At 55.1% G+C, this 23983-nt stretch overlaps 1 protein-coding gene across 2 annotated transcripts in view; it reads right to left on the minus strand.

The window, feature by feature from the left end:
• Positions 1 to 981: 981 nt before the first annotated feature.
• GALNT10 (polypeptide N-acetylgalactosaminyltransferase 10) overlaps positions 982 to 23983 on the minus strand; it is a 179491-nt gene continuing 156489 nt past the window's right edge. For both annotated transcript variants that reach the window (XM_037156908.2, XM_053665909.1), the window contains exons 8-12: positions 12742 to 12849; positions 7852 to 8073; positions 6871 to 6987; positions 5356 to 5505; positions 982 to 4909 (exon numbers count right to left, since the gene is read on the minus strand). In XM_037156908.2, coding sequence (XP_037012803.2) covers positions 4751 to 4909; positions 5356 to 5505; positions 6871 to 6987; positions 7852 to 8073; positions 12742 to 12849 — 756 coding nt within the window. In that variant the 3' untranslated portion in view covers positions 982 to 4750. The remainder of the gene's footprint in view (positions 4910 to 5355; positions 5506 to 6870; positions 6988 to 7851; positions 8074 to 12741; positions 12850 to 23983) is intronic.

Below are 23983 nucleotides of genomic sequence, written 5' to 3' on the forward strand. Positions count from 1 at the left end.
AGAAACCATTACAACTCTTTAGAAGAAAACTAACTCGTCGGTGGGTGGTAAAAGATTTTTCAGAAAACAACGGAAGCTACAAAGAGATATAGACCCTCTCAGGGCTCTAACCGGCCACAGTGGCCCGCAAACACTCCCCTTTCCTGTCTTGAGGCCTTCTCCAGACTGTGGTCCACAGCACCCTCTGGTGGGCCCTGAGTGACAGCACAGCAGGCAGCTTCTGCTCCTGGTCGCCGGCAGCCCCACACCAAGATTAAACCACGGGAACTTGGTGGAGCTGGAAGCATCATGCAAACACTTCTCATTTTTTTTTTTTTTTACTGAGGAAGACTGAGTCCTGAAAGGGGGCAGATTTTGCATAAGGTCTCATGGAGTCTGTTGCAGAGGTAGGCTAGCCAGGGCTCTTCCCACCATGTGTTATTACTCAAATCTAATGCTCAAAGGCATCAAAATGTTTTGGTAAACAGGGACTTGTGGCAGGGGGGTGCACATTAGAAACGAGCTCAGCTTATTCCCATTGTCCCCCCAAACCCCTCCACACTGGCTGTACTCTGTCAGAGCTGCCTAACTTCTGTGAGCTTCCAGTGTGGGAAGGCCTTGCTGCCTCAGGGCCTTTGCATTCACTGTTCTCTGCCTAGAACTGCCCCCGCCCACCATATTGCCTCTCAGCTCACATGCCCTCACATTTTTCAGCCCTTGCAGAGGGGCATTCCCTGCCCACCCTTCCTAATGTTGACCAAATTGCCAAGTTTTCTAAATCTGTTTCTGAAGAAGTATGCCACTCCAGTCTCTAAAATACCTTGCTTCACATCCAGAGAGGATTCACACCCGAAAGCGTCTTGGTTAGTTGTTTTAAGCCTGCCTTCCTCTCTGGAAGGATGGCTATTGGGAGTTTGTTTGGTACCCAGCAGAGAGCCTGGGCACCGAGTGGGAATGACGGAATGGAGAACGGCGCGTGACGGGAACAAACCAGAGACCACGTTAAAGAAAGTCTGGAGGTTTACTCAACAACAATCACAAATATACACGTACGTCAGTTCTTCACAGCGGCTTACTCTTCCAGGCAGGAGAAGAGAGGCTGGCGGTCTCGAGCTTTCTCTATGGAGTCCCCATCTGACTTCTCAAATACCTGCTGCCTGTAGTGCCCCTGGGACCCGTCCGTGTGCCCAAACAGAGCAGGAGCCTGCCCCTGTTGTCTAGAACGGCAGGATCGGAGCCACTTTGGGAGCAGATGTTAACAAGGACCTTGTGCATTGAAACGTAGGTCCAACACCCACCCCGAGGGAGGAAGGGGGCCTTGGCTCAAGATCAAATGGGAATTAAATTATTACTACTTGGATTTTCACAGAGAACATTAGTTGGAAGCAGAAAGGAGTTCCAGAACAAAACTAACGCCTTGCCCCTTCCCCACACTTGGAAATCTTCAGAAAACATTACAAACGTATGGTCTCCTAGGAATTAGAAAAGGCAGCCCAATGTGTACAAAGTAGGGGTCATACAGGAAGGACTCCAGATTCCCCAGCTGCACCTGCAGAGTGCTTTGCCGCTCTTAAGACTCCAGAGACTGGAGACATGGAGATGTGCAGAAAGAAATACAGAGCCGTTTTCAAGCAGGTCACCGATTTCTCGGGGAGAAAAGGAAATTCAGCAGGTAGGAGGTGTGGAAAGGGAGTGTAACGTGGACTTTGGGAATCCATGCGCTCCACCTTCTGCAGCTGCTCTCCCCCCTGACCCTCACGTCAGATCCCTTCCACCTGTGCACCCCCTCCCGCCTCTGAGCTACTGCTCCCTAAAGCGGGGAACCAGCCGTTTCTGGACTGTTTTTAAGGTTGTGACAAGCTCCAGTTGGAGGCACAACGTGCGGTGGCTTTCCACACCCGTGCCTGCACAGTCGGCCGCCTCCAACGGCGGCCTTGCACTTACAGGAAAGATGCTCTCTGCATTTCACAATGTTTCTGGGGCCCCTTCGGAAAGGCTGCTGGTGGGCCACATGGCAGCCCCTCGTTTGTTTTGTGGCCTCATGCTCAGAATAAGGGTTTTGGAGGGGAAGGGGCCCCTGTCCTCCTCCTTACCTGGCTCATGGCCTCTCCACAGCCTGCTGGCTGTTCTGTTTGGGCATCGGCTGGGGGTGTGTGAGCAGGAATCTGAATCTTTAGTGAAGCTAGTTAGAAAACAAAACAACCCCTCCCCCAAATGAGGCCAAGACAATGAGTGGCCAGTATTTGCAATCAGCCAGTTGGTCAGCCAGGCAATGAACGACCTCGCCTCCTGCCGTCCCTATCCTACACTTTGTCAACTGCGGCACCTCCACATGTGGGCTCAGCAATGACAAAGGCTGGGGTGCTGGGAGGACCTGCCCGTCCCTTGTTGAGGGGGCAGAACCAGCCTGAAAAGAAGACCCAAATGGTGTGAGAGAAGAAAGCGGGGGACTGCCTGGGATTGCTCCCGCTTCCCACACCGGTCCTGGTCATGCTCAGAACACTGCCCCCCACTTGCAGCAGGACCGCGTGGGAATGCGGCCAGTGCTCTGTAGTCTGTCTGGGGGCCGGGTCAGGGCGCTGCAGGCAGGGCCCCCACACAGGGCCCTCCCCCAGGGGCTGCTGCAGTCCTTCCAGGCTGCAGGCTGCCCAAGCTGTCCAGCTGTCCTTTCAGCCTGGAGTGTCACTCTAACTGAAATGACTTCTGGACTCTGCCCTTGGGGGACACCTCCCACTCAGACCCTGCTCTTGGCCCAACGTCTCCTGCTTGAAATCGGACATGAAGAAACGCACACTCACCCAATGGGGACTGCACACGCCACGCCAAACACTCCCCTCCCCCCACCCCTGCCTCTTTACGTTTGTCTAGCAAGGCACTAGGAAATGGTTCAAGTTTAGGGATTGGCTGTACAGCTGCATTTTTTTCTTTTTAAAAGGCACAGTTTTTATTTTAATGATGCTGCATTGCTCTCTGATGATGCATCCTAACTCTGCTCTCCACACTGCGAGACACTCCTGCGATCCGAGATCGAGATTCTGGAAGGGGCCGCATCGTGGGACTCCTTCCTGAGCAGGACCACTGCTAAAGATGTAACGCTCGTTTGGAAGAGACATTAGGGCTCAACCAGCAAGCTTTGCAAATACAGGGGCAGCCTCTCCTGCAGAGAGGTAGCCAGAGCTGGGCTTGTAGGGAAGGGGAGGTGGGGGGAGAAGTGACGCTTTGCCAGCTGCGTGCTTAATTGGGGTGGTCGTGACCTGGAATGTTTAGTCCTCCCTCTCCAAGATCACTGATGCCTTGAGATCAGCCAGCATCTCAAAGCCAGATTTGTGGCTCCATTCCCAGATTTATGTCTTAGTTATTTAACTGGCAAACGATACAATCGAGGGACCCAACTCTAACTGGAATATTGACTTCAAGTATTGCCTGGGCTAGCTGATGGAAGCCACAGGTTGTAGGACGTGATTCCCATCTCTGAATCCGTGGGTGGCAGGCTGGTTACAGAAATGCTTCCTATTAGCGTGGGGAGCCCTTGGGGAGCCTGACGTGTAATTAACTGAGCAAAGGGAGACAGCAAGGACTGGCATGGAGCTGAGTGTGCACCTGTTCCCGGGGCGTTGGTTCTGCTCTGCACTGCGGCTCGGGGGGTGGGAGGCTGCAGGGCTTCAGGTCACAGTCCCCAATGCCACCAACCTGAATTTCACAGACTGGATGGTATTACACCTGGCTGGCTCCTTTAACCACAACATTCTAGGAATCCGTGTGGAACGCCAGAATGCCAGAATCCTGTGTGGCACTCTGGTGTGTGATCGAATTACAGACTTCTTTAAAAACTCCAGAGTTCGCCATGAGAACTAGGACCATGATGAGGGCAGAGACTAGGCATCTTGGCATGGACAACCCTGGTGGCCTCCAGACTTCGTGAGGAGAGCACTTCACGCCTCTGCTGCTCTCTCCAAGGAGCGGGAGAGAGAGGGAGAGATGGGAGAGGAAAGGAAATGGAAGCACTGGCCAAGGACATTCAGCCAGAATTCCCAGCTTGGAGATCTACCGGCCTCTCCACGCACCCATGGCCACCTGAAACACAGCCTGGGAACGCTGGTGGCTGGGCTGGCCTTGTGCCTGGAGGGCACTAGAACGCGCCTTGCAGGCTCCCGGAGAGCAGGCAGGGACACCCTGTACGTCCTCGGCTGCAAAGGAACGTCTGAGGGTCCAGCTTCGAACCCCAGGCCCGGCAGCTGGCCGGTCCTGAGCACTCAACTCTCTGAGGACATTCCCTGGGGCTGTGACGGAGGACAGAAGCTGGGTAGTAACTGCACTTACCCCCACGACAGGTAGACACTGACAGGCTGACACCGGTGTCCCCAGCACTTCCTCCTCTTCCCCTGCAGACGGATGGCGACGAGCTAACAGGGCCCCAAACAGGCAACACGGGCCTCTCTTTCTAAAGGACGGCCATATACGTGCCTCATTTCTGGGTGGCCTAGGGCCGCTGGAGGGGACAAGGTGACAAACTCGAGTGGGCCCGCCTGGGTTTCCACAAGGCCACCAGGGGTCACCGTAGGCTCTGCACCCTCGTGGGGCCTCTCGTGGGGCCTGCTCCCCACCCTGCCCCGCAGCTCAGGACCTCCAACACCAGGCAGACGCCCGGCTGCAGCTTCAAGAGCCGGCTTTGCCCGGAACCGCTTGGCCAGCACCCTTCCGTCCCGGTGCCCACAGAAGTCCTGTGATGAGTGGCAGGAGGACCCGCCAGGCCAGCCGTGGAGGCCTGGGCTCAGTCTCTGTTGAACTCCTCCAGGACTGTCGAGTTGGTGTGTTCAAACAGCCACTGCTGGGTGGGGGAGGAGGGGCGGCAGGCGTTCATGAAGATCCTGTGGTCGCTCTCGCTGCAGTCCATGCAGCTGCCGCTGACCGGGTGGTACAGGGTCTTGTCCTGCAAAACACCAAGGTTACCAGCTGGGCGGCGCTGGGGATCTCGGGCAACAGCAGCAGCAGGAGCCACCGTAAGGCAGCAAGGCAGGGACTGGCCAGTCGCTCGCAGGCCTGTGCCGCCTTCCTCCAAGGCATGGGGGGAGTCACCGCCGGTCTCCAGATTCCATTGGTCCTCGTGTGTGTGTGTGTGTGTGTGTGTGTGTGTGTGTGTGTGTGTGTTTAATGGCTCGGCTGCCAGCATTTAAGATTCTAGAGATTTTACACAAAAACCTGGATTTCTGGCTTCTCTTGCATGTCTAGAAAACTGGGCATGGCAAGTTAGTGGGGCACACGCAGGTGTGAGTGGGCTCTGTTGGGGGGCAAAGGTGCTACTCTGCCTCCTGTCTTTCTTTTTTAAAATCAAGCAGGTCACCCCAACCCCCCTCACCCCCACAAGTCCTGTCTTACTTTTCGGTATTTCCACAGCTGGTTGCCCTTCATGCTGTGGCAGTCATACAGGGTGACGGGACTGGTGTGCGAGACGGCGTCGAAGCAGACCTTCTTGGTGTGCTGGGGGTCCCCAGGCCGGACGTCCTCTCTCCAGGTGAAGGTGAACACCTGCGCACACGGGGGCATCGCGAGAGGGATCGTGAGGGGTGGCGACGCGAGCGGACTTGGTTTTTTGTAGTTGTGGAAAAATTAAAAACTCTAGAAGTCCAGCAAAAGGGTAAACCGGCCACACCTGTCGCCACCCCGCAGCTTAAACAGTCACCAGCTCGTGGTGCTGCTCCTTGTGGCTCTGCCCCGCCCCCACTGTATCTGGAAGCAAATCCGACACATCACGGTCTTGGATATTCCGAAGCATCAGTCAAGGAGAATGCATCTCTCCAGTGAGAACTGCTAGGAAGAGAGGACAAGGGGGACCCTGGCTGGTGTGGCTCTGTGGATTGAGCACCGGTCTGAGAACCAAAGGGTTGTCAGTTCGATTCCCAGTCAGGGAACCTGCCTGGGTTGTGGGTCAGGTCCCTGGGGTGCTCGAGAGGCAACCACACATTGATGTTTGTCTCCCTCTCTCCTTTCCTTCCTCTGTCTCTAAAAATAAATAAGTAAAATCTGTAAAAAACAGATGAGGGGGAGCGGCCAGCACCTCAGAGGGCGGGCTGGGCTCTGTCCGCAGGAGGGGGGGCGCTGGCCACTCTCGGCAGGTCTGCTGGGACCTCCCAACTTGTTTTTGTACAGGACCCGCCCGAGGGGCTCATCTCAGTATAACTTCCAAAACGCCAGCAGTTCTACAGTCAGGAGGCTGTAAAAGTGCTTCCCCGCTCCAAGAGTCAGAGGATGCCGTGGGATTTAATATCGGGGCGAACTGCTCGGAGGACAGAATCACCGAAAGGCAGGTTCCCGAGGGTGGTGGCTTTTCCGGCAAGGCTGGCTGGCACTCCCCCTCCTCCTGCGAACTCTGGGGAGCCAGCCCCGCCTCTCTTCCCTTCTCCTCCAGGTGAGGCCGACCCCACCCAGGCTGCAGAGTGCGCACGTGACTTTGGGCTGATCCATACGAGGACCGCATCCGCACTGTGACCGGCTCAGGAAGCCAACATGTGAGAGCTTCTAGAGCTCGGGAAGGGGCGTGCCTGCCCCCCGGAGGCTCTGCTGTGGTGCCTGCCGCCAGGGAAGAGGCAGGCTGTGAACGGGCCGACAGAGGGGGAAGCAGACATGGGGCCCCGGAGAGATCCCGGTGACATGAGCCTGTCACTCCCCCTTGTTGCCAAAGGCCACCTGCACTGGGTCTGCAGCATTCGTAACCAGCAGCGCACATCGGTGGCTTTATCGCAGTGTGGAGGGCTCCTCTTTCCAAAGTGCTCGGGAAGCTTTTATGACTTGTCCCCTGGGCTGACCGGTCACTCGGCATTGACCGCGGCCTGTCCCTCCCTGCCCCTCGCAGCAGAGCACGGGGAGTCCGGCTGCCGCCCCCGGCGGCCTCACCTGCATGTTGTTCCAGGCGGCCTCCCCGCGGCCCCGGACGCAGCTCTCCAGCCTCAGTGGGGAGCCCTGGGCCCCGTGCTTCGTGTCCGCACACAGCCCGGTGCCCACATTGCGGATCTGGACGAGCAAGGGGGACAGAGTGCACCGTGAGGCCCCTCGAGATTCCTTCTGGGGCCCCGTGGGCAGTGTGGGGCTGGGGGGGGACACCACAGCAGAGACACCTGACGCTCTGAACCGCCCACAGGAAGCCTGCCCAGGGCTGGGGGCAGGAACGCTCGGCCCACAGAGAGGAGCACCTCCGCCTGTCTCAGAGCAGGTGGCCCGGGGCGGGGCCTGGAGGTGAGGGGCGTTAGGAGGACTCCAGCACCCCACGCTCAGAGAATCTGGTCCCGCTCCCCATTACCCCCGGTACAAGGGAGCGGGTCCTCTGAGCCTGGAGACCCAGGAGCCGTGACTGAGGCTTCTCCCCGAAGAAGACTCTGCGTCCGCCAGCAGGGCTGGCTTCACACGCGTGTGACAGGAGTCGTCGCCAGGGTCCCTCGCTCAGAAGGGCCTGTGCTGGATCAAAGCTTGCTGTCTCTGTCTTAAAATTTTCAATATGTGTCTTTGCACTTGCGAGTGAATCTGACGGGACAGGGGAGCAGGCCTGGGAGCAGAGGTGACACAGGGGTCCGAGCACCCACAGTCCTTTCTGCCGCATCTGCCCGCAGCATCGGCAGTGCTCAGCATTCCGGGGGTCCCACGTGCCAGGGAGAGTTCGGCAAGGCTCAAAGCGAGTGTGTGCAGTCCGTCTGGGAGTAAGTGGGGGTGGTGACCAAGGGGGGCTTGGAAGGGCGGCCACGCTTTTCTTCCTGATGAGGACCTGCTCTCAGACACAGGATGGACCGGGAGCTCTGTCTTGTCCTTTCTTCCCTGCACCACTCCCTACATCAGCCACCCACTGTGCCCCAGTGAGACAGCTGGCCCATCCTCCAGACTCACCTCCCCCCACGCTGCGGCCGGGGGCTCCACGGGCGGGTAGAATTTGGGCAGGTCCCAGGCGATCTTGGTCATAAACCACTTGAAACTCTTGCAGTTCAGGGCGCTGCGGAGCTTCTTCTGGGCGGCTACGTCCCCCGCGGAGAGGTGGCGGTACTCGGGCCGGCGCTGGTAGATGTGCTCCGCGTACTCGTCCATCCACACTTCCGCCACGCGCTTCAGGTTCTGGAGGGACAGCAGGTGGGGACGAGGGTCAGGCAACTCTGAAGGGCCGAGGCCGGGGTGTGGGGGGCCAGGGGTTCTGGAGATTGAGGTCAGTCTTTCTCATTTTACATGGCTGCATCAGCACCCCCAGCCCCACCGCGGTTTTAGGCTTTCTGTGTGTCTAATATTTACGTGCGTTTTAAAGACTACAGCTACAGGTGGGTAACAGGCTTTCCTTGCCCACTTTCCATCCCCTCTATTTCTAGTGACAGCCTCCCACTGGTCTTCGTTTGCGGACCCGCTTCTGCCTCAGGTTACGTGGCACAGGACTCAGCCTGGCTACTGGGAATACAGGCGGCCTGGGCACAGGGACTGGTCAGGGAGCACGTGAGCTTAGCCAAACCAGTTGGAATCAGCAGGCAATTATTAGCCCTGGAATTTTTGCTGGTGCAGTGGGGCAGAACTGCTGCATTTCTGTTTAGATTGCTGGGCACACTGAGATGGGTAGGATGCCAGCCAGAGCAGCTGGGCTGTGTGGAGACCTGTCCAAGGCCGGAGTTGACCCAGAGGGAAGCGGAGCTGAGGCTGGAGGCGGAAACCCTCCTTCCTTCCTTCTTTTGGTACCTGAATCCAGCCCTGCTGGAAGCCTGAGCCACCTCAGGACTCTCCACCTGCAGGAGGTGGCAACGTCTCTTTCTGCTTAAGCCTCTTTGGGTTGGGTTTCTGTTATTTTCAACCAAGACCGCCAACCAAGTTGCATGGTCAAATAAATTCTAATTTGCAGCCCAAACTAGAATTCTACCACCAGCTGGAGTTTTAAATACTTTTTTGAGGTGGGACGGTTGCTGCTGTTTTATTATGAAGCACAAGGATAATCAATAATTATGAAAATGACAACCACATTATTGGCAAATAGAGGCACCGGTAAGGAAATGTCGCGTTTGTGCGCAGACCTGGAGATGGAAGAGGAAGAGGAAACTGTGTAACTGAGGTGACACTGCTCCCGCCTCTGCCCTGCAGACGCCACCTGAGCTGGCTCCGGAAGAACGCAACCCCCGGGGCTCAGGGGAAGGTCCCGCTCCCGAACCACACCAACCAAAACACCCCTCTCACCCTGGCTGTCGCCAGAAATCCGCCCTCCCCCACACACACACATTTAAGTCTCCAGGCTTTCTCTCTACCATAAATTTTTTTTTCCTACTGCAATCCAAATGTTCTTCTGAGGGGTAAAAGGGAGCCAGCACTTAGACTGTTATCAGTCATTCACACCTCAGTGTAAATGACTGCTCTAAGGCAAATGTTTTCTGTAAAGGGCCAGATAGTAAATATTTTAGGCTTTGCAGACCATATGATCTCAACTCTGATGATGTAGCTATAAAGCAGCCCTAGACACTATGTAAATGAGTGTGTGTGGCTGTGTTCCAATAAAAGTACATGGACGATGAAATCTGATTTTCATGCCCTGGCTGGCCAGCTTACTTGGTTAGAGCATTGTCCTGATACACCAAGGTCGCGGGTTCAATCCTCAGTCAGGGCACATACAAGAGACAACCAGTGAATGCATTAATGCTTTTTCTCTCTCAAATCAATTTTAAAAATCATTAAAAAAATAGAACTTGATTTTTATGTGTCACAAAAAACTCTTCTTAGCTCACAGGCTACACAAAAGCAGTTGATGACTCCTGAGTGAGGAGGACGGAGGCCAACAGGAGGGAGGCCCTGGTACCAGGGACAAAATATACCAACTCCTTCATTGTGCTGGCTCTGATTTGGGACCAGGAAACTCAGGGACTTCCTTGCTACCATTTCCTTCTTTGTCAGTGCTGAAGAGGTCAACAATGGGTTAGAAAAGAGTTCGAGAACCGTGTCCTCCCCAGCAGGCCTGATGTGCCGGGTCTCCCTTTCCCGGGCCGCCGCCCGGGTCCTCTGGCTCACTGCCCGCCCTGCTCACGCCGCCAGCACAGGTGGCCAGTCTGACCAGTGCTATTCTCAAAGGATCAGATCACACAGTATTTTAATTTTACTTGATATTTATATGGTTATTAATGAATATTCCATTTTCCAGCTATGACTTAATAGGCCATTTCTCCTGGATCATGGACTTTTGCACAGTTAGCTGTCTGGAGCAACGTGAAGGGCTTTACGTTTATTTCTATCACATCTCCCCTTGGGAGAGTCGTGAAGGGGAGCCTGGGATTTCAGGGGGCTGTGCGGTCCTCTCATTCCTCCCAACACCCTCCTAGTTCTGGGCCCCAGAACTGCTCTTCTTGTGCGTGGATTACGGAGACTTGCCCGATTCTTGGAGTGAGTCTCCTGTTTTCTTTTGCCAAGTTTGAGTGGGTTGCTGCTGTTGCCTTCCCTAAGACCCCATTCCCAGGGGCAGAGGCAGGGATTTCTGCACAGTGAGTGAACCAGTGGCGACGGCTGCTTGTCCTGGGGGCAGGCCTGCTGGTGGATGGCTCCTCCTTCCTGTGTTGCCGCTTCACTGTGGTCTGGCAGCCTGTCCTTCTGGAGTCGGCAGGGCTTCAGTAAGGCCTTGGCTGCCCTCTTTATGGGGCCCTCTCAGGGATTTGAGAATATTACGTCCCCTCAAATCTGCCAAACTGATGTTCCCAGAGATAATGCTCTAGAAGGAACCAGCTGTTCAGGATGGAGAGAGCAGTTAAAGTCTGATCTGCAACTAAGGAGGGCGGGTAAGCACGAAGATCGGCTGTCGGAGGGCATCCACCGGCGGCTCTGTGGCTCCGCAAACTTGTGTGGGGCGCCCCTCGGATGGTTAGACTTGCATGGGGCACCCCTCAGGCTGGCAGCTGGTTGCAAGGCACAGGACACCGAGTCAGTGTAGACAGAAGTGAACGTGTATAAACACAGAAATCGGATGAGACACTGAAATAAACCTCCCAGGCCTGCTAATGTTGAGGCCGACATGGACACTGGCACTAAGGCTGGCAGTCACTATTTACGGGACAACTGCTCTGTCCCAGGCACCAGTCAGACCTCAGTGGGTTTAAATTCTGACTCTCTGTACTTCCTGTCTCCATGTTTCACTTTCCACACCTCTAGAATGGGGATTAAAAGCAGGTGAGAATTGAGTGAGATAAGTATGTAAGATGCTTTGCTAGCTCACAGAAGTTTTCATGTGCTCCTACAGTTCGCTATTACCCACTGAATCCATCTACAGATCCATGAACAGGAGGCAGAGCCTCTTTGCCAGGCCAATCTTATAAGTGACAGCTCTAGACAGGGAGGGGATGCTTTGGGAATGGTTCTGCTCAGGCCTCAGAAGTGCTCCCTTGTCCCACGTCCCTCACGGCTGGAAGCCGGTCTTGGCTTACTGAGCCACTCTGCCCTGCTTTCATGCCTGACACCTCTGAGACTACAAACGGTAGTCCATTCCTGCCTCTTCAGCTGAATCTAGAACTCGCCCACCGTGGGTCGGCTGCGGGTGGAGCTGTCCAAAGCCGATGGCTGGTGCGGCTGTTGTTGAAGCCATATGCCACTAGAGGGCACTGCCGGCCCTCTTTTCCTTCTAGCCGTCTCCAGAGCCGGTTGGCAAACCGCTGAGGACTGAGCAGCAGCTCTCTGTCCTCCGAAGGATCAGGGAGACCCGCTGCCTCTTCTGTAAAATCAGTCTTCTGGTAAATCGCAGGCCAGGGGGTCTCTTCCAGGACCCAGGGGTTATACTCGTGCACGTGGTCGACCGTCAGGTGGTAAGGGACTGGAGGCAGCGGCCTGGGCTGAGAAGGCTGAGGCCAACAGGCTTACAAGGGGGGTTCTGTCCAGGTGCTGGAGGTGCGGGGTGGGGTGTCCCTGCAAGCAAAGCTGCACAGGTAACCTTTCTGGCTTCCTCAAAACCTCCCTGAGACCCTCTTACCCTCTGGGGACACTCCCTTCTCTTTGGTTTTCTTTAGTGGTCATATTGATTTTTCTTCTCAAAACACTTAATATTTTAAAATTTATTATTAAAGTTCAGTGAAATATCACTCACGCAACCTCCCCCTCAAACCCCCCCAAACAAAGCACAAACCCCTGGCCAACAGATTTCCATTTGCAGCCAACAGCCAATTTAATTCAAGCAGTGATGAATACAAGCCATTTGAAGGCATGAAGCAGTTTGACACAGAATTTTTGGCCATAAAAGTAGGGAGGGGTGGGGAGAACGGAAAGACATTGACGTTTATTAACTGCCCCTGTGCCGGGAACTTTTAAGGGCCTTATCTCAGGCTTTCCCAAACACACCACTCAACCTGCATTAATATTGATGTAACATGTTCCTTTAAATCGCCCTGGTCAGACTTCACACCTGCTGGAGCTTCGTCCTAATTAACGATGTCTGTGAAGTCACAAGCTTGCTACACTAGGACACATTAGTTTCTAATCTGCATAATTTAGACACGTGTAAATAAAAACGTTCCTACGTCCACCAGCTCTGATCACCTTGTCTGTCACACTCGGGAAAGGAAAGCACACGCGGTGCTGTCTCCTCAGCTCTCCTGGCAAAGCTAAGAGCTGGAACAACCACCTGCCTTTCAACAGGCGGAAACACGGGCTCCCACAGGTAATATGCGGGCAAGCAGGGCTTTAGGTTCTTTCACCCGGTTTCCCTGGACAGTGGGGGGGCACCTAGGGATCATTTGGCCTGGGGTTCTGGGTGCCACTCTCCCCCCGCAGGGGAAGCCACCAGCTTACCCTGGCCAGGCTGACTCCAGCAGGGACTTTGTAGGGCACATACTTCCTGTAGATATGTCCCACCCTGGAGCAGGGGATGTCCTCCATGCGGCCCCCGCACATCCACACCTGCAGGGAAGAAGGGAGAGGTGACATTTCTGCATCCCGCTCATCGTCCCCTCCTTGGCGCATTCATCAAAAGCACCAGCTTGGACTGTGTGGTAAAAACCTGATCACAGACCGAGGGATGGAGGAAAACGGTGGAGAGGGCAGCAGTGCTGACGGTGATGGCATCAGGTGCTCACTCAGTGCCGGGGGCTGCCCGGAGCACAACTGCAGTTAAGCCTGTGCAGGAGGGGGGGCTGCAGTGTTTTACAGACGAAGAACCTGAGACTCGGAGCACCTCAGAGGCTTGTGCGAGGCCATGGGGCTAGTGAGTGGGGGCGCCAGAACTCCCACTCGGCTGCAGCTAGCTCCAGAGCCAGAGGCCTTGCCTGCCTCGCTGTGTGCTGTGCTGTGAAGGACTCTCAGGGGGCATCGGGCCCCCGGTGGGGAAGACCAGCTGATCACTTCGTGAGGGCTGCCACCAGTGTGAGGGGACAGGGCCGCACACGGGCTGTTTCCTGACTGTGGCATTAGACTCTGGGGGTGCCTCCTGGGTCTGTGTGCCTCATGCTGGGTCCTCCCGAGCAGTGACTTCTCTGCAGTCTGGCTTGCCAGGCCGTGTGGCTGGGGACCGCGGCAGGGAGGGACCTGATGCTTCTCCTTGAGTCTCCCTCCACATTTGGCCTTATGAAGAGCTCCCGAGTTTGGCTGCTCTGACAGCATCTGAGAGTCCTTAACAAGCACTGTACAATCAGCGCTGACTCTCACCCATTCAGGGGTCCAGCCTGCACGGACCCTCCTTGACAATCCTGGGTTCAAATCCTGCCTCAGCCACTTCCACACTTTGTGACTTTGGTCAAGGTACTAACTCCTCTGAGGCTCAGTTCCCTCACCTGCAAAAGATTCAGGGATGTGGGCCTGGGGGTGAGATACTGCATGGAAAGTGCGTAGCACAAGACATGGCACAGACACAGTGGTGTTCTGTGCTGCAGCAGTTCATGCATACATTTGGCATGTTTATGGAGTATCTGCTACATGCCAAACACCTGGCCCAGCACACAGAGCGGTGGAGAAGTCAGCCAGGGCCTCCGGCTCTCACAGAGGGGGTGTGGTGCAGCCTTGGAGATGTCCTCTCTGGGGTCCTTGCCTCCTGGTATTTGCACCCTCGCTTGTTCCCTCCCAAATGAGTCACCTGAGGGCTGACCTGGGTAACCAACAGGATACTGCAGAAATGAGAGGCTCCCACCTTACTCCTGGGGACCACTGCTTTGGGGCACTCAAGCAGCCCTGTGGAGAGGTCTAGGTCAGGGGAAGCTGAGACCTCCTGCTCACTGTGCTAACTTGCCGGCCACGTGAATGAGTCAGCTTAGAAGCTGAGGCCCTCACCGCAGCCAAGCCATCGGTTGACTGCAGCCCTGGCCGACATGCGGACTGGACTTCAAGACACACCCAGGCAGATCCAACCTGCTGAGCTGCCCCCAAGCCTCTGACCCACACAGACTTTGCAATAATAATTGTTTTATTACTGTTTTAAGATGCTATGTTTTGGGAGACAGTTTTAGATGGTGATGGCTACAAGGCAGCCACAGTGAGGTCCCGGGATAGGCTCACTGTGGGGGTGTGTGGGTTGCTGCCACCCACACCTGTCAGGGAAAGCCCCCTCCAGCCAAGAATGGCTGGGGCAAGTCCTGCATGACAAGAAGTAAAAGTAACATAACAATCTGAGGGGCGAGAAAGCAGGTGAAGGGAAGAGCAGGTGCAAAGGCCCTGAGGTAGAGCCCTGGCATGATCACTAAAGAAAGTGAGCAGAGGGAGAAGCGATGGGAGGGGAGGCCAGAAAGGTGAGTGGGGACAATCGCAAGGGTTGTGCAGGGCCAAATGGGGAGTCTTTGCTGAAAGTCCTCAGTGAAGGAGATGACATCATCCAATTTCAGTTTCACCAAGGTAACTGCCTGCCTGTGCAAGGGACAGCCAGCAGGCAGCAGGCTTCCCGGAGGGACGGCCTGGAGGCTCCTGCCCCTGCGAGGCCGTCCTGGCTGCGGTGATGGTGGGACACAGCTGGGTCTGGGACATGTTATGAACAATGCTGCTGCCCTGGGTCCTCATTTGTGGAATGAGGGGTAGGAGTGGGGACACCAACGCCACCGATTCTGTGCAAAAGAGCCTTTCCAGCTTGAACTGCTAGACGGGCCTGTGGATTCGGTTACTGTCTGGATTAAGTCCCAGGCTCTAGAAGGGCCACTCTTCTTTCTACCTCATGTGCCTGAGGGCTCTCAGCCCCCTCGTGATGCCCCGCCAGCCACTCTCCCCATCCCGCCCTGGATGTCCTCCGTCCCGGGCTTTCTGCAAGGGGGTCTGGGTGTGTGGGGCTGCAATTAGTGAAAGTGCTGCCTGGAGAAATGCAATTCTATTCTGATCCTGGGGGAGAAAAAAAATTGAGCAAGTCAATAGAACAGAACATTGGTCTTGGGATAATGGGCTCCTGATGGTAGATTAATGTCAAGGCCAAGCCAAGAAGTTTATTTTCAAAGCAGGAGATATTGATCAGGCGCCAGGATCCCATAACAATAACTCTTCTTTTATACAAAGTGATTGATGTGGAAGCGATGCTTTTGTCTGGCGGATATTGCCCAGGACGCTGCTGGGCTGCCCCTGTCTTCTGGGAGGTGGAGCACGCCAAGCAGGTGGGGGACACCTTACCCTGCTCTATTTTTGAACGTCTCCCGGGCAGTTGGCTGGGCTGGCAGCCTGCTTGCGCAGCTCCATATTAAACTCGCATTAGCTAACGAGGCTGCCTGTCCAGCTCCGCCTGGCAAGGAGCCTTCCGTAATGCAGACACGTGATCAACTTCCAAACCCTCTTCTCTGCTGCGACCCCGGGTTTCTTTGGCGCTGACCACGCTACCATCAGGCTGAAGGTTCCCGAGGGACTAGGGTGACCTTGATCTGCTGCTGGGGAGGACGTCCAGAGCCCCGAGGAGTCCTGGCTGCCCTGTCCTGCTCTGGACAGGACGCACTGATGTCCAACTCAGAATGGGAACTGCCTTTAAAGGGACAGACACACCTGTTCAGCTAAAGCTGTCGCCAACGCCCAAGTCCTTTGGAAACACCTGAGCAGCCTGGGAGGGGCCCAGTGTGAGGCACACCCAACCCGTCAGACCTCCCTCTGCCGCCCCAAAGGCACCTCAGCAGTCACCGCCCCCAAGGTGGCCGCTGGTTACAGGCAGGATCCCAGGTCTGGGGCCCGGGTGGGGAGGGTCTCCTTTCAAGGGCAGGATAAGAGCTGGAGGCAAAGAACAGTGTCCTGATTCACCCTGGTTGGGGAGCTGGTCATAACTGGCCCTGGGTTCCAGGCCACCTACCTGTGCACCTTCAGGGCCCTCCCCCATTCCTTCGCAGCTGAGGCACCTGCCACTCAAGACCTACGAACGCCACAGCACAGGGGTGACGAGCACGCCCCACTCTCCAGTCCCAACGCCACCTCTGCAGCTGTGGGGCGTCATGCAAGCATTCACCTGGGGAGCCGACCTCTCCTCATCTGGTGCTTGCCCTTTGACCTGGCACCATCATGGATTTTCCTATGGCCCAATTTCCCAAATGGAGAAACTGAGGCTCAGAGAGGGTTTTTCTAATGAAGTTGGTGGCAGACTCTGCCACCGACCAGAAGAATGACAGGGCCAGATGGGAGGTGGGCAGAGTCACAGGGCACCCTTGGGAGCCAGGCGCCCAAGTGTTCTGTCCTGCCCCAGCTAACACGCCGGCGCAAGAGTCCCACTGGTGGCTGAGAAGGGGGAGTCGCAGTGCTGGCTGCAGCTAGAATCACGCGTGGTTGGGCCCCATCTTATTTGGATGGAGACAAACACAGGCCACTGAGATGACCTTTTCACAGCCCCTCTCCGATGTCAGGGTTCTGCCCGGCCATGCAGCCCGGTCCCAGCAACCCCACCCCCTGCCCCTGCCTGCTCCAGCAGCAGCCTTTTGGGTTCACCCCAAGGAGTTTCCACACAGCCTGTCAGCCGGGCACTGGCGCCTCCCCCAGGAGCGGTTGGTCTCTCTCTGGAAGCGCCATGCCGCTAGACAAGTGCAAATCTAATTGTAAAAGCTTGCTCCCTATTCATTTTCATTGCTGCTTTGATTTATTTTATTAGCAAACTTCTTTTGTGTGATGACAGGCTTCATTACAGTGTCTATAAAAGACAATTACTTGCTCTTATCTCCTAAACTGAGGAGGAAAGAGACGAGTGGTGATGTGCATCAGGAAGACACAATGGGGCCCGGAGAGAGGGAGCAGGGGGGCGGGTCCAGGGAGGAAAGTGAGAGCGGGCGGGGCGGGGGTGGACCGTCTCTCCCTCAGGGAGCGGCTGCCTGGAAAGCCACCAGGAATGAGACGGCCACCCCACTGGGGAGGAGATGGCAGCCGGCCCTGTCTTCTGCTGTTGGCACCTTGGCTGAGGACCCCTATGGAGTTCAAACCCTATTCAGTTGCACTTTGGGGGAATAATTCAACAATTGCCACTGATTAGTCTGTGTTATCCGTGTGCCGAGGAGGAACATAGGGTAGCCGCTAAGGGTCAGTTCCAGAGTTGGACAGAACTGGGGTCTAAGCCAAGCTCCTAAGCAATTTTTGTGAGTCTGAAAGCCTCAGTTTGCTCATCTGTAAGGCAGGATGAATCTCTGTGCCCACCTCCTAGGGCTGTGGTGAGACCGAAAGGAGGTAATTCTGGAGCACAGAGAACTGGGAGCAATGCGCCTGGGGTTCACGGTGGCTGTCACTACTGGTGGGGGCACGGCGTGCATGCCACGCCCTTCCCCTCAGGAGAGAAGGAATGGCATCAGACCCAGAGGCCCAGTGAGGGGAAGTGCTGTCCCCGAAGTTCCTGAGCTCACAGATGGCAAAGCTGGTGTGGGATGGGGGCTGGGTCTCCAGACCTAGGCAGGTCTGAGGTCGCTAGGGAGACTGCGCTGCCTGGTTTAATCTTTGTAAAGCCTGGTCCTGACCCTATCATGGTCTTCCACAAGGACCCCCGTCAGCCTTTGTACTGCCTGCAGAACAAAGGGTCACCCTTGGCTCGCAATCAAAGCCCTCAGCCACCTGTTCCGGTCACACACCTGGACGCCACGTGTGGCTGATGCTGCAAACCAGTGGCAGCCATTCACTCTCCTGCTGTCGGGCACATGTGCTTTTTTTTGCATAAATGATGCAGTCCATTCATTCCCTTATTCGTTCACTCAGTCGCTCACTCAGACATGGCCTAGTCATTGGCCAGCCTTGCTCTAAAACCCTGCTGGAAGAAGCGGAATAAACACAGGCTGCCAAGTGCGGACCCGATGACCCCAAATCAGGGTCTCGAAAGCTGGGTGAAGGTGTTGGGACCTGCTGGCCCACCTGCTGGCCACCCTCCTACTTTCTCTGCCCTTCAACACCCACACTGAGCACCTTCTCTGTGCAGGGCCCCACCTATTCACTGCAGCCATGACTTCCAACCCTGGACGAGCATCAGAATCTCTGCAGAGCTTATTGGAAGGAAGACCACTGGGCCCCACCCCTGGAGTGTCTGGCTCAGCAGGTCTGTGGTGAGGCCTGAGAATGTGTGTTTCTAACAGGTTCCCAGATGCCACTGCCATGGCTGAGCTAGGGGCCCCACTTTGACAACCGGTGCCTGCCAGGTCACACTGTGTCTCTCGGCACCCCTGAGAGTTTGGGGTTATTAGTGCCCTTGTAGATGAGAGGAAGGGTCAGCGGAAAGGGCAGGTGAGCTGTCCCAGCTCTCCCACAGAGTTTGTTTTAGAGCTGGGCCTGGCACCAAGGCCTCTGGCCTCAGTCTGGCCAGCCTCAAAGCTCTTTCCATCTATGCTTCCTGCCACCTGCAGCCCGAGCACATCAACCGCACCACCAACACAGGCAGCTGCCACTCAGTGATTGCTTACGGTGTGCCAGGTCCCAGGTTTTAACGTAGTCTAACGTGCTCACACCCACACTGTGAACTAAGGGCTATCCCATGCCCATTTCACAGATGAAGAAGTCAAGTCCAGAGAGTTAGGCCTCTCTGCCAAGGACACACAGTGACTAGCTGAGGAAACTTCCACCGAAACCCAGGCGACTTGGTTATGAAGTGCATGGGCGCCCCCTGTGCTGTGCCTTCGAACAGGAGGGCTCTGACGAGGGCAGCTCCCGCTTGCCCGCGCCTCCTCTCTGCCTGGCTCCGGGACAAATAAATGTTTTCTCCCATTTAGTTCTTACACCAAGTCCCCAAAGAAGTCACTGCTGTCATTTTTAGTGACAAAAGACGGAGGCCAGAGAGAAAGGTGTGTGCTAGTTAGGGAGGGCTGGGGCGCCGCCTTCCTGGAGGAAGGTGGGAGAGGCAGGCTCCCAGAGACGCTCATGGAATTTCAAATGGCTTGTTGACAGTCACGAGCAGAATGCCTTCCCTGTTCCTGGCAGATGGCTCTCGGAAAGTCCGGGCGCATGTGGCAGAGAGGAAAACGCCGCCTGCAGCAGAGATGTTCCCAGCATCCTCCCATAACCCAGCGCAGGGGGCGCACCAGGTTCCCGGCAGCAAAGCTGCAGCTGGCGCGAGTCCCGGGGGCTGGGAGAAACCGTGGAAGGGAGGGGAGGCCCGGCTGTGCAGGTACTTGGACAAGGGCCCCGGACTGCCCTCTGTCCCTGAGCTGGACTTCGGAAGTCATTTCTCCCCACGTGTGGCAACTCAGCCCCTCTTGGGGCTGGTCCTGACTTGCAGGTCCTACTTGTAGCAATGGCCTCCAGGCTGGGCCGCCTTTTCTCCACCCTCCCACCAGGTGAGCATGGCCTTAGAGTCAGGACATCTGCCCACTGCTGGCTGAGGGACCCCGGCCCAGTCACCTGACCACTCAGGGCGTCAGGTCTCGGTGTCATCTTTGACCAGATTCTGGGCTGCACCCTATCTTTTTCATACCCTTGATTTTCACTGTATCCTCCTGAGGGTGCAGTGAGTTTTATGAAGAAAAAATCTGAGAGTTTCTGGTTTTTTTTTTTTTTTGTTTTTAAATCTGTCCAGACACCCTGGGACTTGTTTGGCTTTTGGTAAGAACATCCATGTCGAACAATGCAAACCATACTCCCCTAAGGCCTCTAAGTCTACCCGGTAGGATGGCTGTCCCTTGTCCCCTCATGTGGCTTTCCGTCACTACCTTGTTCTCACCAGCCTGCCCCAGGGGACCCTTAGACCATCTTCATCACCCAAGAGCCCACACCTCTGCCTCCCAGAGCCCACCCTGCAGAGGTGCCCCAACGGGGCTCAGTCTCCCCTTGGACTCCCTTCTCCGTAGGCCTGCCCTACAGAGAAATCTTAGCTCTGAACTTGCAAATGGCCTGAAGTATTGGGATACACATGGAGAGGGATGGGCCCAGAGAGCTGAAAGACCCACAATTTTTCCTTCTTCTTAGTTAAAAAAAAATCTTACCTTTTTTTGACCATAGGAGCGATACACACTTATGATGAACGCACTCAGCGCTACAGAAGCTGGTACGCCACGCACCACAGCTCGTCCTGGCCCACCGTAAATGCACCCAGAACTCTGCATTCGCCTGCACTGGGACACAGTCGTCTAACACTGTGAGCACACAGAGCACTAGACGTTTGCCCTCGTGATCACGTGCGTGCCTAATGGGGAGCTATGGCTGCCCCGGCCCAGCATCACGGAGGAGTGGTGCACAGCTCATCACCAGCCCGGGGAAAGATCAAACTGCAACAGCCTGAAGTACAGTTCCTACTGAATGCTTATTGCTCTTGCGCTATCTTAAAGTGAAAGTGGAACCGTCACAAGTTGCTGGCTGCATACTGTTCCATGGGTGGGAGGTGCTCCACGTTATGTGTCTCCCAAGGATGGACATCTGGGTCATCTGCAGTCTTCCCCGGTTGTAAATAACGCTTCCGTAAATAGCTCCTATCTGCATCTTTGCTCATCTGTGCACTGTCTCTCAGATAAACTCCGGGGCATGGAGTTTTGGGTCAAAGGATGTGCTTGCTGTGAAATGTGACAGATTTGGCCCAACTGCTAGTAACAAAAGAGATATCCACTCAGATCACCCCACAGCGCACATCTTTCTCGTGCCAGCTGGGCCAGGTGTCCTGGGATACTTCCTCTCTCCCGGATCTTGGAGTTGAAGCTTTTCTGACCTGGCCTCCAGGAGACACTGTGTAGTCCCCATTCTGCTCCCTGCTGCTGCCACATCTAATCCAAATTATCCTCACATCTGTGTAAGTTGAAATACTTTCTCCATGGCATCTTATTTAAACCTGTCTCATGGGGAAGCAAGAAAAAAATATATCAGGGCATCTGGGATGTGAGGGCCCGAGAGGTCAGGCAATGGGTCCAGGGTCCTCAGGGGGACGGAGAGCAGAGATGAGGAGCCAGTGTCCTGCCTTCTCACGGAGTCCCTTTCCCAACACTCCACCACTACCTAAGATGGTGATGTAAGTCTGGGGAGAGCAGGGGGAGGGAGGTTCTATCAGATAGGAATGAATTCCACCAACAGTTACTTAAGACACCTATTGTGGGTGAGACACTGGGGTATAAAGATGGAACTTCTCCCTGCCTCTAGGGAGTTCAGAGTCCAGTGGGGAAGAAGGCCAACCCTTGGGTCCTGTCAGCAGCACGAGGCATCTGAAGCCATGTTGAGAGTGAGGCTGGGCTGGCCTCTCGTCAGCACAGCTAAGGCTGAGCAGAGGCCATAGATACGAGCCGCGCCCAGAAGGATGTGTGGAAGGAAAGGCATTTCGGAAACAGTAGACAGTGTGTGCGTCCAAACATGGGCCTGTGGTTTGTGAGCAGTCCTGTTTGGCTGGGGGAGGTGGACATCTGTGGTTTGCCTGGCTCCGCAGCCTTTCCACTTCTGTGTACAGTGACTAGACTTTCCTCTGTGGAGCCAGCCTGCACCCATCTTCCTGGTTCCGGGATGGGCATGTGACTGTGGCTGACCAATGAGAACACTGCTCAGGGACAGGCAAGGGACAAGCAGGCCAGTGAGACACAACCTGGGGAGCTGTACAGGAACGACGGGAGGGCAAAACTCTCCAGAGGGCTGCTGGGTATTGCGGCAGAGAGAAAGCCTGCCTGAGCAGGAAGCCAGCCCACAGGAAAGCAGAGTCAGGGGCTGAGAGACAGGGACTGAGACCAGGTAGCTCCTGGACCCAGCCGGGCCTGGAGGGTCTGTCCTGGAACTTCAGTTGTGTGGGCCGATCAGTTCCGACTTTTTGCTTAAATCAGGCTGACCAGGAGTCCGGTCACCTGCACCTAAGAGTCCAGACTAAGGCAGCAGGATAAGAGGACAAGGGGGAGGGTGGAGAGACGCGCAGGGGTCAGCTCATAGATTCAGGTGTCAGCCGGGCTGTGGAGTTTGACATTTATCCACCCCCCATAACTGGGGAGATTCTAACCGCCAAGCAGAACTTTGAGTGTCTTTTGGAAAGAAAAATCTCTGCTGGCAGAGAGAGAGAGAGGGGATGAGAAACAGGGGAAAGGGTCAATGACTCTTCTAGAAATTTCTGAGCCTTTAGGACATCTTTTCTGGGGCTTTCCCATCAGCAGAGATGGCCTCGTCTGAAATTGGAGCCACACTGTTAATCCCTTGGTGCTGATGGCACGTATCAATTTATCTTAATTTCTGAAAACACACTCAGCTTTTCAGACCAGTCTCTCTCCTCCATTACCAAGAAGAAAAGGGATCTCAGCAGAGATGAGTCAGAGGGAATCTGGCTCTTCATGAACACCCTGCTCTGGCTGAACTAGAACAACTGGCATTTCAGAGGGGCACTGCCAGCGGCTCTGGGAACGCACGTTCTCAAAGCCAGGAGAGAGAAAGCTGAGGGAGACAAGTCTCCCTTTCAGACCAGGAGCCTCCTCGATACCCTTTCTTCTTCCCCCTCGAGAGTGAAGGACAATTGGATCAAACGGAAACCGGAACCAGCCTCGCTCCCCCTCCCAGAGAGGCTTCCAAAATGGCTTCATTATGAGGTTCTTTGTAAATAAACTGTGGAGAAAAATGCCTTTGTAGTGCTGTAACTGCCCGATGAGCCTTGCTAGATGGGTCTTTAAAAACACACAGAATGAAGCCCCTTTGGGTCCGGGAACTGCTCTGTGCAAATCTCTCTCCATTCGCTCGGTCTCCTTTGTATTTTCCACAAAGGGTGGGTTTACAAAGGGTGGGATTCCTTGACCAAGGAGGCGGGCTCTGGCCAGTCACACACTTGCTCTGAGAATTAAACCGACAGAGAACCACTAAGTTTCTTCTCTGTGTCAGACAGTCCTCCTGGTACCTGGGCTACAGCAGTAAGGGAAACCCACTCGGACCCTACCCTAGAGAGGTTTACGTTCTGGTGAGGAGTCAACACAGATGTGCACAATTCTGGAAACAAGCTTGGCAGCAAGCTTCATAAATCAATCTGTTTAGCTGATGACCGAGGAACTATGAAGTTTAGAAGTCTTCTGACTCCTTGTTGGTTTCACTATACCCATAAGGATGTGCCCTGTGGAAAACTAGATGGCAGGGGAGAGGGACACTATGTAAATGACATCGATGTCATCACTCACTAAACCTGCACCCACGCAGACACCACTGGTCAATCACCACTCTTGCTCTGACGAGCCAGGGCAGCCCCTGCCAATAGATCGGCGTAGCTGGGCGAGGAAACCTATCTGCTCTTTCTGACTTAGACCGCTGTTAATTCACTTCACTGAGAGGCTGCAGAATACTCCAGTAAATTAAGAGTAATAATACCAGGAGGAGGCAAAAACTGAGAAGATAAGGTAGGAGACTGCAGCCAATTTCTCAGGCTAATTTTTCTCAAGTGCTCTGCTCTGGTGCCCCTCCAGAGGCCTACAGAACTGACCCCTGACCCCTGGGGGCAGACCTGGGCTCTCTGTGACCTCCACCTGTGTGGGCCCTGGGTCGGAGCCCCAGTTGCCTCCCTGTGTGATGGATGCGATAATGATACATCCCTACTAGGGTTGGGGCGAGGATTGTATTTGCCATAGCTGCTTACAGCCGGCACCTGCTCCGACTAGTCGGCGCTCATGTCATCTGAGTTGTTAAATGTTTTGAGTGTCACCCCTGGATATTAACATTGGTTTTATTTAGGGGCTGGTCCCCTGTTGGGAGACAACTTCAGAACTCTGGA

Source organism: Artibeus jamaicensis, unplaced genomic scaffold (genome assembly GCF_021234435.1).
Source record: "Artibeus jamaicensis isolate MK-2021 breed Jamaican fruit bat unplaced genomic scaffold, CSHL_Jam_final contig_432, whole genome shotgun sequence".
Lineage (NCBI taxonomy): Eukaryota > Metazoa > Chordata > Mammalia > Chiroptera > Phyllostomidae > Artibeus > Artibeus jamaicensis.